General features: G+C 39.2%; 1 protein-coding gene across 1 annotated transcript in view; it reads left to right on the top strand.

The window, feature by feature from the left end:
- EMB2765 (P-loop containing nucleoside triphosphate hydrolases superfamily protein) overlaps positions 1-20150 on the top strand; it is a 278516-nt gene that overhangs the window by 60235 nt on the left and 198131 nt on the right. The window contains exons 8-9 of the mRNA XM_089391649.1: positions 17969-18203; positions 18289-18399. Coding sequence (XP_089247775.1) covers positions 17969-18203; positions 18289-18399 — 346 coding nt within the window. The remainder of the gene's footprint in view (positions 1-17968; positions 18204-18288; positions 18400-20150) is intronic.

The following is a 20150-nucleotide window of genomic DNA, read 5'->3' as shown; positions in this document are numbered from 1 at the left end:
TTCCTTTCTTCCCAGTAGCATCCAGCTTACTTCCCTTTTCTTTCGGCACATGAAAATAGACAGGACATCCAAAAATTCTAAAATGTGAGACATCAGGTTTCTTACCAGAGAAAACCTCTTCGGGAGTTTTGGAGTCCAAAGCGGAATGAGGGCATCGGTTTTGAATGTACACAGCAGTATTTGCAGCTTCTTCCCACAGAAACTTTGGAAGACCCTGGTCACATAGCATGGCACGGGCAGCTTCCACAATAGTCCTATTCTTGCGTTCAGCAACACCATTCTGCTCAGGAGTATATGCAGTGGTAGTCTCCCTCTTAATGCCAGCGTCTCTGCAAAAAGTCTTTGAACTCATTTGACTCATATTCAGTGCCATTGTCAGTCCTCAAAATCTTGATCTTCTTTCCGGTCATATTTTCCACCAAGGCTTTGAAGGTACGGAACCACATGAAAGCCTCATCCTTCTTCTTCAAGAAGTATATCCAGGTTTTGCGAGAGAAGTCATCTTTAAATGTCATATAGTAAGAACATCCCCCCAGGGATGTTACAGGCAACATACCGGAAAGATCAGAATGGACCAGTTGCAATATCTCAGATGTCTTTGTGACACTTGAGGGGAAAGGTCCCCTTGTATGTTTTCCTTCAGCACAGCCCTTACATACACCTTTATGATTATTTCCAAAATCAGGCATCGCTGTCACCACCTTCCTTGCTTCGGGAAGAGCCTTGTAATGAAGGTGTCCAAATCTTCGGTGCCATAGTTCGGTTTGACGGATAGTATCACAAGTCATAGCTCCCAATGGACTCCCTCCAACCTGGTAGAGTGTACCAACTCTAAAACCAATTGAGATAGCTTCCTTGAAGCTCTTCTTCCACATGAGTACCTTTCCATCAGAGAAAGTTACATTGAATCCTTTGTCTTCCATGGCAGATACAGACACAAGGTTCTTCTTCAATTTGGGTACATAGAGTACATCTTGTAGATGGAGGACTTGTCCTTGAGACAAGTGGAGGGTCACAGTCCCGGTCCCTTTCACAGGATAAGTGGCATTATCCCCAAGGGTAATTTCTAGATTAGTATCCCTTTCAACCATGTCAGAAAGTGCTTCCTTGAATCCGGTGATGTGTCTTGAGGCACCACTATCGATTAGCCAGACATCCATAGTGTCGGGCGGAGATGCAGCTGAGAGAGCAGATATTAGAATATACTCATTTCTTTTATCAACAACATTAGACTCCTCATACCTGGTATTTCTGGTCCTTTTAGAAGGTGGATGGTTTCCTTCAAAGTGAGCCTTCCTCTTTCCTTCTGTTGTTGTTGTTGTCGTCACTATCGGGAGAATTCTTCTGGAAGGGGCATTCTCTAGCATAGTGTCCAGTCCTATGGCAGGTGAAACATTTTCCCTTCTTCTTTTGAGTCTTAGTCCTTCCTTTGTCCTTGGAACCACCAGAGTTCTTCTTTTTGGAATGAGCAACATAGGCAGCATTTCTTTCATTATCAAATTCCTTCATCCTTGTTTCTTCTTGCATACATCTAGACAGAAGCTCATCAAAGTTAGGGATGGTATTATTGTTGAGAATGGTAGTTGTGAATACTTGCCATTCATATGGAAGTCCTCCAAGTGCGGTGAGAACCATCTCACGATCAGCTATTGTCTCCCCAATAGCTAGCAGATTGTTCCTGGTTTCGGTCAACTTCATAAAGAAAGTTTGAATAGACTCGTCTCGGCCCTTCTTCATATTCTTCAACTTGTTCTTGAGGAATAGCACTTGGTTCACATTGTTTACTCGGAACATAAGTATCAGCTTGTCATACATCTCCTTGGATGTGCCTAGTTCAGCTATGTAGGCAACCAGACTCTTATTTATGGATTCCCTGATCAACAGTTTTGCTCTGATTTCTCCCTTCTTATATTTGTGTTTAACAGCAGCAGAGGCATTTGATGGAGGTTCTTGAATCTTCCCTGTCACATGATTTAGGAGATCATGATCTTCTAATTTGAGATCTAATAACATCTTCCAGGCATGGAAGTCATCACTTCCAGTCAGCTTGTCATTCTCCCTGAATTCAAGCTTAGAGGAATCCATTTCCTTCGATGATGATTGCTATAGATAGAGTTTGTCTTCACCTCACCTCTGATACCATGTAAAGTTTTGTAGATGTTCTATGCTAAGAGCAATTTCACTTTTCTCACAGCAATCATACAAGTAGATAAGCAAAATGCAGATAGAACATATAAGCAGATCTTACAGAAGACAAATCAGAAACAAGAAAAATGTATGTGTTTGTTTCGGCGGTCAACAGGATGCTTCAACCAGCAAAGTCTCCTTTGGTCAGCCAGCCCAGCATGTGTCACAACAACCCTCCAACCAGTAGATGAGTCAACCCAAGTCAGTTCTACAAAAGTCAACGCTGTCCTGAAAAGTCAACGCAGGGGCAGCAAGCTAAAAGTCAACGCAGGAGCAAAACGGTCAACCCTTTGACCTCGATTTTTGTGCCAGGTAGTATGGCCTTCAAAAATCGAACCTCCCACAAGTTTTCAGCTTGTTTGGACCAAGCGTTGACCAAAGTCAACGCTGGTCAAACTTCTGCGAAACCCTAGCAGCAGAAAAATCCTCTTCGTCCTTCCCACGTGTGGCTGAAATTCGTCCTCCAGGTAGCTCGTACTTTTAAGGATGAGAGAGGAAGATGTGAGTTGTGTTGTGATCAAATTCTCTCCAACTTTTCCTATATATATATATCCATCAATGAGGGTGTGTGACACATCTGTTGGGCATGTGAGCCTACATTACAAAACTGGCTGACCTTTGCACATATAATTTATTAAGAATAATAAATTCAAAATATAAGTTCTGCTCATTGGATTAAGACTATTTTTATATGGATTTTACACCTCTCAGAAAGAGGAATCCAACAAAAATATTAGCCTCTTAATCTGAGCATCAGAACATGGAGTTTGGACCTAGTTGTCCAAATTTAAGTGAAAAGGCATGTTTAAAAGACATGCCCAGTCACGAAAGGACACCTGCTTAGATATATATAGGTGGGTCCTCATTGTAAACGTTCATCACTTATACATTTTTATATATAATAAATTATCAGTATTACATACCTCTTGTGTATTTTTACGTTCAAGTCTCCAAGCTATCAATTTCATACTTCAGTAATAATTTTTATGCTTCAGTGGTATCAGAGCCATGGCACACAATATAATCATGCGGGTCTTTGAATGTTGTTTGCCACACAATGTGCCCTTATGTTCACATCCTGAATGCGTTGAACAGTTTAGTAAAATTCAAGAAACATTTCAACGCTTGGAAAAATCATATGCAGAAGTTAAAGCATGTCAAAAGGAAATCGATAACAAGGAAAATGATCTAGATGATGATTCCGATGAAGCTTATACAGATCAAGATGAGGATTTAGATAAAGCTGATCTTGATGTGAATGAGGATGATCTAGATCAAGATAATGATTCCGATGTAGCTGATATAGATCAAGAAAATTATAATGTTGAAAATCCAGATGAAGTTGATCTTGATGTGGATGAGAATAACATAAATTAGGATTTGAATATGAACCGCTATGAAAACGATCGCAATAGGGACGAAGATGGAGAGGCCATATTTTATCCTAATGAAGAAGAAGAAGGAAGGGGCTATCAACTTGAAGAAGAAAGGGGCTATCTGCCTGAAGAAGAAAGGGACTATCAGCGCAGCCCACAATATTCCTCAGATGAACAACCACCCGGTGAAATTAATTACAGTGAATCCAAAACAAAACCTCGCATGCACACAAAGCATAAGTCTTCTGTGTTGAGCAAAAAGAATATTGAGGACAAAGATCACACAAAAAGAAATCCGAAATCCACATCTCCGAAACAAACCCCAAAAAATTAAATCCCAAAACCAAAACCACAAAATCTAAATCCTCACTGCTGAGCATAAATAGGCTCGTCAGTATTGACGACCCTGGCAATCAAAATGATAAAAAAGATTCGCAAAAGACTAAGCCCAAATGGAAATGGATGGAGATGACGAATTCGCTGGACAAAGACTAGGAAATTTCAAGAATCGTAACAAAAAAGCCCAAAAAATCCACAAAAGACGAAGCAGAAGCCGCCAAGAAATTCGGTCTCGATATCGAACGTTTCATAGCCAGGCTTGAAGCTGCAGCAGAAGAAGACGCGGAGCATAACAGAAAAGGCGAGCCTGCTGTCACAAAGTTGTTGATGTTACGTGAAATGCGAGGTGTTCTTTCCAAGAAACCTGTACAGACAGAATTTATAGAGCGAGGGGGTTTGTCGGCCTTAAAGGCCTGGTTGGAACCTTTGCCGAACAACTGCCTCCCTCATGTTAGCATCTGCTCTGTTGTTCTGAATGTCGTGGACGATTTAAATCTCGACATCGTGGATATTTCTGTGAAGGAGAAGCTAAAGGAGAGCCGATTAGGGCACGTTATTAATTTCTTGACCAAATCTGAAGAAGAGGTGCCCGAAAATAGAAAACTGTCGCAACGTCTGATTAATGAATGGTGTCGAGTTATTTATGGAAAGTCTTCGAAATATGGCGCTGCATGTTCAGCAATGGCCAATAGACCTCCGATTCCCAGGATAATTGTCATGAAATGTCCCGGATTTCTGCCTAAATTAGCAGAACGAGATCTGCTGGAAAAGGAGATAAAGGGCTTGGACCGAAAAACACACGAGTGTGATTTGACAAACAGAGTTTGAACCTCGTAGTAGCCAGGGTTCCACAAGAGCCATTTGTCATATCAATTTCAACCATTATTCTCTTCTTAATTCATTTTTTAATATCATTGATTTATACTAAAAAAAAATAATAATGGCACTCGCTGTTTGCTGGTCAACCTGCAATTCGACAAGAAGGGCCACGATATTAAACGGAAAAGGTACGGTGTCACGTACGGGGTCAACGGACATGACCCGAGGAGGTGCGTCTATCCATTTAAAAAAAATCGATTTTTAATTAAAAACTATAAAATCGATTTTCATTAATAACTATATCATATAAAAACTATTATTATTTAAAAAAACTTATAATAAATTATATATATATATATATATATATATATATATATAATTAAAAAAAATTAAAATTATTAGAAAAAAACAAAAAAACCCTGGACTCAAATCAGAGTTACCAACGAATCATACAAGATGAGCTACCAATGATGCAATAGCTACCAATGACGCAGTCAAAGGAAGAAAGTATTAGCGGTCAAGTGTAAAGAAGACATTCGAGACATTCGTGGCAGATAAGAGATCAAGTCTTTTTCATCAACAAGCTTTGAGGACAAAGGCTCTGAAGAAAGGGGCTATGTTATGAATATAATTCATAACAAGTGACATAAATAAAATTAATGTAAATATTAAATAATCAAATATTAGTTATGCTAAATAGTCATTAAGTTAAGTGAAAAGGCATGTCTAAAAGACATGCCCAGTCACGAAAGGACCCCTGCTTAGGTATATATAGGTGGGTCCTCATTGTAAACATTCATCATTTATACATTTTTATATATAATAAATTATTATTATTAAATACCTCTTGTGTATTTTTACATTCAAGTCTCCAAGCTATCAGTTTTCATACTTCAATAATAGTTTTTATGCTTCACAAGTCAACCACAAAGAGGGTTGTAATCAGCTCAAAGGAGAGAGGCTAGGCCTCCTCTAGCCCACGACCTAGTGAGAGAAGGATGCTGACTGCTGTTACCCACCATTTTGTGGGTGATATCCCTAGGAGTACTTTTTTCTCCAAGATGGTCCTCAGCGCGTAGCCAGTAGCTCCTTGCAGCCACCAACTAGCTCATTGTGCCACTTCTCCGCCACCTGAGCTAGCCATGTGGTCACTCACCCATCTGTCGTGATCATATGTTTGAAGGTGGGCCTCCTGAACCTAAAGGTATGCCTTGTTATTTGGTAATTGAGTATTGTAGTTTGTTTATTATGGACACTTCCGGGCATGGATTAATGGGGGGATTCGGCAGAAAGAATGGGTTAGGTTTGTGCTCTTGTCCCTTAGACCCCTTTTTGGATATTAACCTTGGATTCTAGTCCCATGGGATCTCTTTTACTAACCGTTTGGCTTTAGAGATGGTATTTCATGGGAAAACTTGATTTTGGTTGCCTGGTCCCACTCCCTTATCCTTATATATTCCCCCCTTTCCACTCATTATTATCCCATTCATCATTTCTCCCACCTGGGTCCACATTCCTCCACTGGGTCCACATAGCGCTAGCTCTCCCCTTTCCCTTGCCCACACGTTAGGTCAGGCTTGGATTGATGCCCCAGAGGTTGACGCAACTAAAAAGAAAAGCGAAAGCGAAATTGGCCACATTCAATAGGAAAAAAAACCATAAAATGCAAAAGATGGCCGGGGCAAAGACATTTAGCACGTAGGAAAAAGCCAATACATGAGCTCTACTCCATCATCATGACCATCACCCTGGTTCTTACAGGTTCTATGAGCCTCCTTCATCATATAGGAACCCATGATTGTCCCAACCCCTGGTGGGCAATGAACCATCCTACCTTAAAGGGGGGTATCCACTGATATATCTCACACATCATGCTCTTACCCCTTGAAACCTGAGTAGTTAATTGAAAAAAAAACATAAAAAGACAAAAGACATATAAAGAATGGTGGAAAAATCAAGGTCGAGGCACCTCATGTACCATGATTGCTCCCTCCTATACATTATATAACCAAGTGTACGCTTCCCTTCTACTAGCTACCCTTGTACCCCAGCATGTGGCTAATTGAAAAAAAACATAAAAAGACAAAAGACATATAAAGAATGGTGGAAAAATCAAGGTCGAGGCACCTCATGTACCATGATTTCTCCCTCCTATACATTATATAACCAAGTGTACGCTTCCCTTCTATTAGCTACCCTTGTACCCCGGCATGTGGCCCAGGGCTGCCCCTTCTCATCCCCTACTCCATTCACCTCTTTATCACATACCACCACCTTGGATGTGCCTTGGACATACTGTCCCCTTTAGAAGTAGAAACCACCTAATGGGATACTTGGTTAACCCTATTTGGAGTTTGGAGACATTAGCACATGCCAAAGCCCATTATGGAAGGGCAGGCAACTATGAAGTCCCCACTTGTGGTCCATGGTTTGTAAGCTCTATTACTCGATTTCCTTGATGACTTGTTATATTGGAGGCCATGGGACGCATTGGTCCTACCCCTCCAAAGGGTTACATTGGCACATGTAGGGTGTGTGTTGAGAGCCATGGGCCTTCACGGTAGTGGACAACACTCCATGGATCCCCAAAGATGTTCAGAGATTGGTTCGAGATCCACCTATTGGACGAGGAAGATGCACCTGGTTCACCTTCACGCAGCCAACACCACAGATGTACCATGCACTTGGAAGCCGACCCAGGACTTATAGGATGATGTGGCATCACCTACACCATCATTTGAGCCCTTACAGATGGTCTACAATCATTTTCGACTCTTTTGGAGACCCATGAGGTTATTATTTGTGTCCCCACACCCACTAAGAGCACCACAGGTTTATTGTTTGGTGAACAACGGGCCAACCCTTGCCCATCACTTTTGAGGGTCTTATTCTTCATTATGGCACTTATGGACCTCATCTCGGAGGGCCCTACGACATGTATTGTTTATCATTTGAACTCTCGAGAGGCTTATTATTTCATTTATGAGCTAGTTTGGTGGGTTTGTCACCAAAAGTTAGGTTATTTACACATTATTTGTTAGGTCCCTATACTACTAGTGTAACCCTTTATTGTTATTAGTACAACCCCCTTATTATATTGTTGTGCCCATGTAGTCCCCATATTGGTTTTATTGTGCCCCATAGAAGCCCACTATTGTTATTATTGTGCCCTTACATTATTATTGTTATGTCGGCTCTGATTATATTATGACCCCTTAGACTCCTATATATCATCCAAGAATTGTTCATTTGTGTAATGTAAAGGAGTTTGCCCCCTCGAAGAGACTTATTTCTAAGGCGTTGATCTATCTTTTTGTGAGTTGGTTTCATAACATTTGGTATCAGAGCTTTGGATTCTAGGGTTTCGCTGCTCCAAACAGGTCATCGTGACATTTTCGCTATAATTTTTATTTTTTATTTATTTAATTTTTTTTTTTGCGACGTTTCAAAAGCTAAAAACAAAACCTATTTTATCTGAATTCATTCTGAACCTCGCATCCGAATTTTAGTTCTTGTCTTGCTATATTTTCGGAGATATGATCCAAGGAAGTTAGGGTTTGTGCAGGATCCCGAATTACATCTCAAACATTTGACCTTGGGAAAATCATCATAACTCTCTCTTTGAGCATCTGATTCAAATTTCGTAAAACGTAACAAAAAGGAGACAGACTGTTGTTTGTTGGGTATCAGTTTCAGAAGCTAAGGTCGAAACAGTGACACGTGCCACGTCGTACAAGTTCGCTCTGCTGAACTAGTCTATAATTACGTAATCGTGGGAGATTGGGCATAACTCTTTCTTCGGGAATCCAATTGCGATCAGACTTGCGGGGTTAGCAAGAGGGCTCAGAGGAATATCACAGGCCGAAGTTTCAGAACTTAAAGATCTGAAATTACATAGTTACAGTCGATTCAAGATCGAGCTCCTAAAATCAAGAAAAAGCGATATGAGGAAGTTTGATGGCAAGAATTCAGTAAATTGGATACTACAGATGGAGTAATGTTTTGATCTACATTGGGTGCAACTATTACAAAAGGTACGTATTGCATCTTCATATTTAGAACCGAATCAATTTTTATGGTATAAAGGGCTTTGTTCTCGTAAAACACTTGTCACGTGGTCAATTTTCACGGAGGAAATGATAGCACACTATGAGGATAGAAAGAGAAACGCCTTCTCTAGCGAATTGATAAATCTCAAACAAAAGGGTTCAATGGCGGAGCACATTGAGGACTCTCAAAAATTGAATATAAGGGTAAATGATATTCTAGAGAAGCAAATGATTGATGTCTTCATAGGGACTTTAAATGATAACATTTAACATGAGGTTCGTCTTTGGGAACCTAATTCATTGGAGAAGGCATTCAGGTTGGCAAGACAAATTGAAAGCAAAATTATAGCAATAAGAAATCCTACCACTCACAATTATAAATATGGAAGCGTTGTTGCTCCTAGCCTTCCACAACCTATAAGGTTGACACCACAACAATTGGAAGAAAAAGGAGAAAACGATCTTTATTACAGTTGTGATAGAAAATACACTAAAGGTCATAAGTGTGCTGAGAAGAAATTAATTTACATTGATTGTGAAGAGGAGGAAGAAAAGGATCAAGAAATGTCAAAAGATGAGGATATACACCAGGAGCCAACCCGAGAGAAAGAAGAAATGAATCCGACCATATCTTGTAAAGCATTGGAAAGAATTACCACTCCTCAGACTCTCAAGATAGAAGGGCATATCAAGAAGAAAAATGTTCAAGAAGTGAAAGATCACATCGAGAAAGAAGAAATGAATCCGACCATATCTTGTAATGCATTGGCCGGAATTATCACTCCTCAAACTATCAAGATTGAAAGGACATATCAAGAAGAAAAATGTTCAAGAAGTGAAAGATCACATCGAGCATCAAGAAATGAATCCGACCATATATTGTAATGCATTGGAAGAAATTACCACTCCTCAAACTCTCAAGATAGAAGGACATATCAAGAAGAAAGAGATTCAAGTAGTGAAAGATCACATCGAGCATCAACAACAAGTTCTCCAACTTTTAAAAGATAATGCCACTTTGGTGCAGAATCGAATGAAACAACAGGCAGATCAACATCGCAGTGAAAGAAGTTTTGATGTAGGTGATTAGGTATTTTTACGGCTACATCTCAAGCAAGCTATTTATGAGAAGGAAATGTTGGCAATACTACATGCACTTAAGAAATGGCGACCTTACCTAATGGGAAGACACTTCAAGGTAAAAATGGATCATGATAGTCTTAAATACTTTTTAGAACAAAGATTATCTTTAGAAGAACAAAAAAAATGGGTCACAAATATGTTGGGTTATGACTTTGAAATCATCTACAAAAAAGGGAAGCAAAATGTTGTTGCAGATGCACTCTCAAGAAAGGATGAGGATGTGGAAGCATTGTTTTGTGCTATTTCTATTATCCAACCAGATTGGATAAATGAAGCAAGGGATGAATGGAAGAAGGACGAAGAAGTGTGGCCACTCATTCAAAAGTTGCAAAAAATCCCAGTTCAAACAATATTGCCAGAACTTGACGAGGAAGGAAAAATCATATTGGAACCTGGAGCAGTCACATAAACAAGAACCCGACAGCGACAAAATCGATCAATTTCAGAGTATCTCATCAAGTGGAAGAACTTATCCGCTGAAGATTCCACATGGGAGGACAAGAATTTTATATAGAAGCATTAAGAACTACTCAAGCGTTGAGGACAACACTTTTTGAAGGAGAGGGGCATGTTACGTCCCTATACTACTATTGTAACCCCTTACTGTTATTAGTACAACCCCCTTATTATATTGTTGTGTCCATGTAGTCCCCATATTGTTATTATTGTGCTCCATAGAAGCCCACTATTGTTATTATTGTGCCCTTACATTATTATTGTTATGCCGGCTCTGATTATATTATGACCCCTTAGACTCCTATATATAGAAAGGAGGTCTTGTCATTTGTATCATCCAAGAATTGTTCATTTGTGTAATGTAAAGGAGGTTGCCCCCTCGAAGAGGCTTATTTCTAAGGCGTTGATCTATCTTTTCTATCTTTTTGTGAGCTGTTTTCATAACATTATTTTATTCTTGGGGCTTATGTAATCCTAAGAGACCAATTTGAACTCCTAATTAGTGTATAAATACAAGTGAGATGAGTTCATTTTCTTATCATCACTTTGGATTGGATCACTCCTCTTTAGAAAATTTCACACTTTTACTGGGATGAAGAATTGAAGCATGGATGAATTTTGATGTTTGGATTGGAGTATTTTATCTTGGAGCTTCTTTATTGTCAAATTGTTGATGGTTGGATATGTTCTATTACATGTAAATACACACTTTTAATGTTATTCTTGTTTTACTTTTGTCACATGCATTGAATGAGATTTTCTCTATAATAGGGCTAATCGCTGCATTGCATAATTGCAAATTTATGGAATTATTGTTTCTATATAGCTTCTCTCAATGTTTGGGCCATGTATGTGAATGAAATCTCCTAGGGATAATTCCACCAGTGAATTTATTTTGATAAGCCATTTCTTTTGCCAAGCGAAGTAGTCCTCAAGGCCTCCTTGACCGAAATACAATTTCCTTTCTCATCGTTCTCCTAGACTCCATTCTCCCCAATGGATTAAGGCGCTGGTCCTCCAATAGGTGATCACTCAAAGAACATCTTTCACCATTTTTCCCTCTCTCTTCTAGGTCTAGCCAAGTTGGGTCACCTAGGGCATCACTTTCCCGACAAAATAGCCCAAGAAAAAGTTTGATCTCCTAGCCTCTACTGCATTGTTGTGTCCTCAAGACCTCCTCTAATTTTGAAGCCCTTCCGACGGTTGACTTGTGAGATAACCCAAGCCTTAGCTCTGAGATCAAACTTTTCCCTGGTATTCCCTAGGCTAGCACCTCATAGGATCAATTTGATACTTTTAATTGGAAATTCTTGCTTTGATCCTTTCCCCTTCCTTGTCTGGGTTAAGAACATCATTGGTTGCTAGATTCTCTCCCCTTAACCTAGGTTGGGTCCACTTGGTCCCGTGTGGTCCCACACCTTTGAAAGTCAATTCTTCAAGAACCCTTCGGGAAGTCAAGTTCAATAAGGATTTTTGGATTGGGAAACTCCTTTACAAGGCATATTCCTCTAACCTAACCCTCAAATTTTCACCTCCTTATCCTAGAAATCTTTGTACCTTGCTTAAAAAACAAGTAAGCTCTATCCTTAAACCCACCCCCCCCCCCCTTCTAGGAAAGGATTGTTAAGGTCACTTCACATCCATTGGTTATTTCATCCTTCACAAGTGACTTTCTATATACCGGGTCTCCTCCCATCGGTGAAAGTCCGTAAAGAGTAGGGAGTCTTAGCTGAGGTGTCAGTGGGCTAAGCCTCCATAGTTGCCCTTGATCTAGCAGTTGTCCCTTTATGCCCCCTGCTAGTTTGAGTGGTAACATTTCGACGCTGTTGTCGGGACACGAAACGTGTGTTTTGTTCCCCATATGACATATTGACATAACATTATTGGCGACTCCATTGGAAGAACGAAGCCCTAGTTCTTCATTAAACTTTAAGGTCGATGCTTGTAGGGTGAAGCAAGCATTTTTCTAGGCATCTTTAAATTCACCTTGGTGACTCCTACATATCTTTCATGTATATCTCAAATAGTTTGTCTTTCTTTGACAAACTTCCCGGTTTGAACATTGCTAGCATCCTTGGGCATCCTAATCATGTCGTGGGAAGGATGGTACGTGGGGTGTTCGTGTTTGATGGTGATCCACTCTCGACAATTAACCACGTAGAAAGATTTAATTCACATGCTTCAAGGGAGTAAGCTGTTCACCAAGATATCCTTATGTTATTATTCATGGGATCTTTCGGTGGTCATAAATCATGGCTGCATGATCATGAACCTAGGAGCATCTCATCTATTGAAGAGTTCGTTGATGGCTTCCTTAGATATTTTCAAGTACACCCTACATTAAGCACCCAAGAGGAAACCTTCATCAAGCATCATCAAGACATTGAGAATCTAAGTAATAAGTAGGATGACGAGTTCTCTTTGGGTCCACATGATGAAAAAGATGATCTTGAGGACACGTGTTGGGAAGGATGAGTCTATGGAAAGTGAAGCTGAGACTAACCTTACCTTTCTCAAGGATAATACTCCCAATGATTCTCCTTTTGAGAACCTTGAGGAAGGTGATCCCATTAGCCCCATAGAAGATGACATTGGAGAATATTTCCATATTGAAAAAGGGAAATGGGAAATTGTTGGCCCTCAATTTGACTGTGCTCCCAATTATGACACCGACAAGGAGGATGAGGTTGAGAGTGGTCCTCCCTTTCTCCCGGGCATTAATTGCGATGACATATCCATCGATATCCCAGGGAAGGAGAAGTATTATTTTCCCTTACATGAAGAAAGACAATTTGAAATAATCAATTCTCCTTTTAAGGGAAACCTGACCTTTGATGCTTATAATGATTGCAGGAGTATATTCAAATCACTTGAGCCTCTAGAATTGGATTTTCAGGATTCCGTTGAAATCTCACCTTCCCCTTTTTCCATTACTCATCATCTTGAGTCCTCATCAAGTGATTCCCTCAATCCTTGTCATATGATCTCAAGTGACTGTGAGCCCTTCCCCCCTTCAAGGTATAGTGTCAAGGAAGAGCCCCTCATTGATTATACTTTACCTCCTTGGACACACCCTTAGGGTTTTGATCACTCCATGAACTCCCCTCTCCAATGTGACCATCACCTTGAGCGACCTATTTATTGCACCCCTTCTTTCCCCCGCCCTTCATTCCCCTCTTATCACAACCTTGTGTCATCTACAAAGCATGATATTATAAACAATGATTGTGATAGGGAGTTGTTGAAAGTGATCTTTCATTCCACCGTTGCGTTCTTAGAGGGAAAACCCTGCACTTCTAGATTGGCTTATTCTCCTTCTCCCAAGGCTTCCTTTTACCTCGAATGGAGATCATATTTTCCCACCTTCCACCCACTTCATCCTCCATACAAATGTATTCGCATCCGCTTCGGGATTTGCTACATGAGTGGGAGACACGAAAGGTGGATTCGATGGTTGAATGCGTGGTAAGGGAATGATGATGAGTGGAACAACGAGGAGTTGTGGAATGGGTGCGAATGGAGGTGTAGATGCGGGTGAGAGACAGTGCACAACAAGCATGAAGGGACGAACAACGTCTCTGTGCAGCCATCACCCAGGAAGGAAGGAAGGCTCCGATACTATTGGTACATTTAACCTTGTATGCAAGCATGAATCATACGTGTAGATTTGTATTTGTAGTAACTAGTAATTTTATTATCTATAAAAATATGAATGGTGCTTACAATTCTTCGTGGCGGTGTGCCTATATAGGCATTGAGTAGCCACGAAGATAGAAGGTCACAGCTTTTGACCCATGTCTCTTCACAACTAATGGGACATTAACTAATTTAATTAATTTATTATTCATTAATATTTGCTATTTTAATATTTATTATTTAATTGATGTTTATGAATATTTTTGTTCAAAACTTTTTTTGGTGTCCTCTCTATTTTCTTCTGGTACCGACATTAGAGATGCTTAACCCTCTTCATGAAGGAGATTTTCAACCACAAATCTCAGCTCCTGTATGCCATGCACTACCTTGGGATGACTAAATCGATTACCTCATACTTTCGTATTGATCTGTTAGATCGAAGCATCAAACAACTGGTAGAGTTCCAAAGTGTACTAGACAATAGGATGGTAAGACCTTGGGTTTCTCCTTAGCCTCCCCCTCTGTGAGACCACCCAATATTATTGAGACTAGTTTGGAGGTGTTGGTTTGGACAACAGGCCACATGTTCTCAGAGAATTACAGAGGGCAGCGCTAGATGGATCTATAGTAGAGCATGCCTCGCCCATCAGACTACCTCCTAGATCCAGAGGAGCAACCAAAGATCCATTCTAAGTTTCCTTCTTTCATCCTCGGATGTTAGGGCTCAGGAGTTTCCATTGGCGATACATCCCCTATCCCAAATTGTGTAGCCAGGCTCCTTGATGGTTCCAAAAGACTTCGATAGTGAGCCAATGCCTAGTTGGCACCCTTGCCCTCGACCATCAGACTTAGGAGACCTTGACATCATTGGCTATGTCGTTTGATCCCTCTCTCTCTGTCGATAGGTTCTTGGGTTGGTTTGTCTACCTTTCCAATCTTGGACAAGCTTACTTAGTGTTTTGTATCTTTGTACCTCTGTCACTATTTTGTACATATATCTTGATGTTATTGTTATGTAGGTTCCTTTCTTTGTTTTATTTTTGGCATTTTCTAGGAGTTATGTTGGCACTCCCACATTGTATTCATATTGGTTGTACTCTTCAATTCCATTGATCCTACTTTTGTGGTCGTTTGTTGGGTATTAATTAAATTTTCTTATCTTGTCTAATAGAGCTCCTTTGGCAGCTAAGGTTTGGGGGCAACAATTCGCAAGGGTTGTTTTGCATTGAATATTGCTTGAAAGTAGATCATATAATAAACAAAAATCAAGCCCTGAATGCCTTTTATTAGATGGCGTTGGTTTTGATGCAATTTGGGCACAATGTTGAAAGATATTAGCTCTACAATACTTGTGGTTGTTGTAACCAAAAAAGAAGCGATTTCCAAACTGCAATATCTCCTTTGTTTGACCTTTGTCTTGAGAGATTTTTTTTAAAATTGTGTGTTTTGTGAGAAGACGATAAATCTGCAGTTGGTTTCTGGAAATTTTGTAGAAAAACAGTCAAAAACAGATATGTGTTGTGACCATAACAATAAAAGCTCTAAAACACCATATTTTTAGAGTTTCATATCTTATTTGTTCAACCTTTGAGTTGAGTGATTTTTTCTTCTTTTATTTCTTTTAAATCCGCTATTTTTGTCTAAAGAATATGTATCTACAAATGGTTTTTTGAACTTCTACTTATGAAGCTTCAGAAATTGACTTGTGTTTCAGTTCCAAATCTGCCAAAAAGAAAAATAAAGAGAGAAAATTTGGTACTTTTGCTTTGGAAAGTGCTCGGATACCACTTGTTTTGTTTCTTAGTAGGCCTGAAAATGATTCACAAGAATATATCAGAATTGTTCAATACATTATTAAATATGAAAACCATTGAGATTGGGTAACACCATATACAGTGATCATTTTATGGAAGGATGAACTCTTGTTCACTTGCCTCTTCAAGGGGGCAACCGCCCAATGAGCTAAGCTCCAATACAATGATATTCTAATGCATGCTTAGTGGGTCTACTTTAATGAGGCTAGTTACATTTATTCAATGCTAACTACTTAGTGGGCCTTATTTAATAGTGGATCTAGCCCACATTACGTTAATTGGCCACCACAGCTATCCTTTTATTAACTCTAATGGTCCCATAGTTCCCAATTACACCCCTAGGAAGATCCTACCATAATTTCACTAAGAACATTTTATACATCATCTGTCCAGAATTTCTTTGGCAACATTAAACACAATATTCTTGCTATTTAGACATTTACTAGTGGGCCTTGGCCTTGTGTCCTTGCTAGGAATTTTCGCATAACCACATATTCGAATGTTTACATTATCTACATAGTGATGGTACCCTCGACTTGGCACTGAGTCAGAATTACATAATACATGTACAAATGTGTAATTTCCTCTACGAATTGTGGACAAATGAGACTCATTAGCCTATCCATCCCCGTAGGCTATAGTCCAGCAAAAAAGGGAAAAAAACCCCAAAATACCCATTACTGGGCAAGTTTTGGGGCAGCTGGGTGAAAAAACCCAGAATTGGGGGTTTTGAGTAAGATTTACTCAATCATTTAAGAAGATGAAACCCCTCAAGAAAATCTATAAATAGAGGAGGATTGAATTCATTTTGGAGCATCAAGTTGATCATCTCATCTATTTTTGAGCATTAGCTCTGAAGATTTTAAGATCTCTTGTTTTCTCTTGTCAATTTCGGTGGTGAAAGGTTCCATCCTAGTTGGCTCATTTCTATTTTTTTTTCTCCTCATTCTGTCTGGCACAGAAGCTCCATCTGGGAAGAATAACGAAGTTTATTCTTGTTGTCTCTTGTTCTGGCCGTAGGGAAAATAACTCTATTGAAGACAATGAAATTTGTAGCAGGTTTTGGGAACAGTTTGTTTATATTTTTGAAGTCTGAACAGGGTTTTGTTGGAGGTGAGCGAAGTCCCTTACAACCATCGCTGGAAATTACAGTTGCGAAGTTCTGAGCGACTACTTGCCTTTGCATGGGTCTTCTTTAACAAGAAATTGTCTTAAGAAGGAAGCGGATTATACACAGGTTTTTGAGTCTCCGTTCTGGTGATTCCAAACAAGGCCGAAGCTGTTACTGTGAATTAAAGTAGAACGAAGGTCCTAAAATACCTTCATTGCGGCTGGGTATAATTTGTGGAGATAAAATGCATGGGACAAAAAAACCTAGTATATAGACGGAAGCCTACGTAGTTACTAATAACTGGATTTATAATCAACCCTCGCTGTAGTGAACGTAACACCATTCTGGTCAATGCAATTCTGAATCAGTCAGTGACAGAGCCGCAGGACCGGGCATCTAGACCAAGGCAAAAAAGTAAGGACCGAAGTGTGCTGAAGTCTGTGTGGGTTTTGCTTTGCAACAAACCCTAATCGACCAGTAAATTAATTTGGGTGGAAACACTCAGAATTGAGGCAAGCTAGATTAATTAGTTTAATGTAACTAGACTATTCTTGAAGTGCGGTTGCGATTAACAGATTCATCAGTCTTCCCTGTTGGATTCTGGAATTGGGAATTAAAGTAACGCTGGATTGGATGTATTATTGGAACACTCAACGCAATCAATACTATTTGTTGAATTGAATTATAATACCTCGCTATATTGTTACTGTGGTCATATTCATTATTAAAATTGTTGAAAGGGAAATTGTGAATTAAATCCTGAATGTGCAAGAAAACTAGGGCAAAATTACCTCTAATACATTGCAAAATACCACATATAGAAAATAGATAGGTTGAGAGAAGTATCATTAATTGCAATTGCCAGTGTATAATCAGGAATATTTGCAGGTTGATGCTGATAAAGTTCACGGAGTACAGTTCTCCATGTTTGTATTCCTTGAGCAATGTTTTCTCTATTCTTCTGGACTCTTTGTTGCTTCTACATGCAGGATGATTAAGCCTTTCATGGAATTATTGAGTCTTCTCTTCTTTTTGCAGATTTTTTAGGGCTGTCATTGAAGATGTTGCTGTTGTTGCTAAATGCCGTTTGAGTACTCTCTATACTCATCAAAGGGGGAAGCTTTTTGCGCAGCTGGTGGACTTGCTGCGGTTTTATGAGGGGTTTGAGATAGATGACCATGTTGGCACTCAACTTAGTGATGATGATGTTTTGCTAGCTCATTGCTCTCGGCTGCAAGCTTTTCAACTTTTGGCTTTTAAGGAAATTCCTAAGGTGAGCTTTTGTGGAGATTTAGGTTTAGATGATTTCTATCTCCAGATACGAATTGTCTCTTGTAACTCATTATCATGTTTTGCAGCTCCGAGATCTAGCATTGGCCAATGTGGGCTCCATTGAAAAACGCAACGATCTTTGTAAGAGGCTTTCTGTTCTGTCTGGAGAAGAACTTAAGGATGTTGTCTGTAATAAGGTTTGTAGGCTGTTTCCATTTAATATTGTTAATGTATTTTGATTATGTAATTTTCCGCGAAAATATGATCATCGTTTTTCCTGCATCTTTGTAAGTTAACTATGTGCTTTGTCCTGCTGTGTCAGTTTTGTTTGTATGCATCAATGGTCATGTACATTGAGATTGGATGTGTCTAGATGTAACACCTATGAAGAGACCTTATCCAGATTTTGGGATTTTGAAGTTGTGGTTGCTTTTATCCAAGCAAGAATCAGCTCAAATGTAACACTTAAAAAGTAGGTAGTTTAGACGGAAATCAGTGAATGAGTTGCTGTTTTCATAATTATCAATCACCGTGTTTATATTGCATCTTAAAATTAAACAAGGGTGGTGTGATGTCATATACAAGACCAATACTAGACATGTTTCTCAAGGAGTATAATCAGATTTGGAAAAGAAAATTGAAAAAAGAACTCCAATCTGTAATTGGGCACTGTTACAATGAAATCTAGCATGCTAGTGTATAGCCCCATTAGGCAACCTAAATCAAGTGCAACAATGGGAATGTTTCCATTGTCATCTCAGCAACAACTCCCTTTGTTTTAGTGATGGACACAATCAAACACATGGGAGGCTTTTCTAGTAAATCTTAGGGATCAAGTAATCCAACTACCTTAAGCTAAATGTCTTCCTGAGGGTACTACAATAGATTCCACCCAAAGATGAGAGTCAAAGTTAGGGTTTAGGGTGGATAGATGAGAAACTTCAAGATTTGAATTCTAAGGTTCCGATGGTTCAATTTAAAGGCTAAGGTCAACCAATAGAGGATCTTTCAAATAGGTTCCCAAACACACAATCTAGGAATACACTTGGCTATCATAAACCAGGTCTTTAAATAAGAAATTGCAGCAGAATAATAGTTTTTGACAACAAAACTAGCCTTGGATCTATGATAAAAATGTGTAAAATGAGGGCAAATTTTATGTGGTTACAAGGCATATAACAACACTACAAACCCTAGACGTCAGCTCTAAATGTGGGCTGGAAAATGTGTAGAAAATGACACTTTTGCTTTTCCAATTAATTATAAACAGACCCTATTCCTAGGACAATAACATCCAATATAATTAATGCTGAAAATGTATTATTTTGTTGTACAACCCTACTTTACTTGAGAATAAATGAAAAATGATTTTAGGGTTTTATAGATTGCTGCAAGAGATAGGATTAGCACCTTCTCAATCTGCTGTTAATGGAGTCTAGGAACATACAATGTTAGGGAAACTTTAGGATTGAAAACAAGAATCAAGAGAATTAGGGCAAGTTAACATGCTCACCTAGGGTTTGAGTCAAGGCTCTAAAATTCTCAAAGATAGTTTAAGGGAAGGAGCTAACATGCTACTTTCTTGAAGTCTTGGAAGAAGGGCTAGTTTAAGAAGGATCATGACACAAATATTTTGCTAACATACTTAATACATGCATCATCAATTAGATAAAACATGAAACCAAGGATACAGAAGTTAACCTATTTACTTTACCATTCATTCATCCAAGCTTCACCATAAACATCCATGAAAACTGATCAAATCCACATCCAAGAAGACCCACAGGAAATAGCTCAACTAGTGCTCCATAGTGAACTAGATAAAAGATAGTTAATCCAAGAGATGTGTGCCTCCAAGTGTGATTATGATCTAAAGAGGTGAATCACTCCCCTATACATATGAGGGCAACCAAGCAATTTAGCCTTGTTAATTTCCTAACCCGAGTAA

This window comes from Pinus tabuliformis, chromosome 1_1 (assembly GCF_031772625.1).
Source record: "Pinus tabuliformis cultivar Carrire ecotype Pingquan chromosome 1_1, CPIR1, whole genome shotgun sequence".
Taxonomy (NCBI): Eukaryota; Viridiplantae; Streptophyta; class Pinopsida; order Pinales; family Pinaceae; genus Pinus; species Pinus tabuliformis.
The sequence above is the reverse complement of the archived record's forward strand: the minus strand, read 5'-3'. Positions and strand labels throughout refer to the sequence as shown.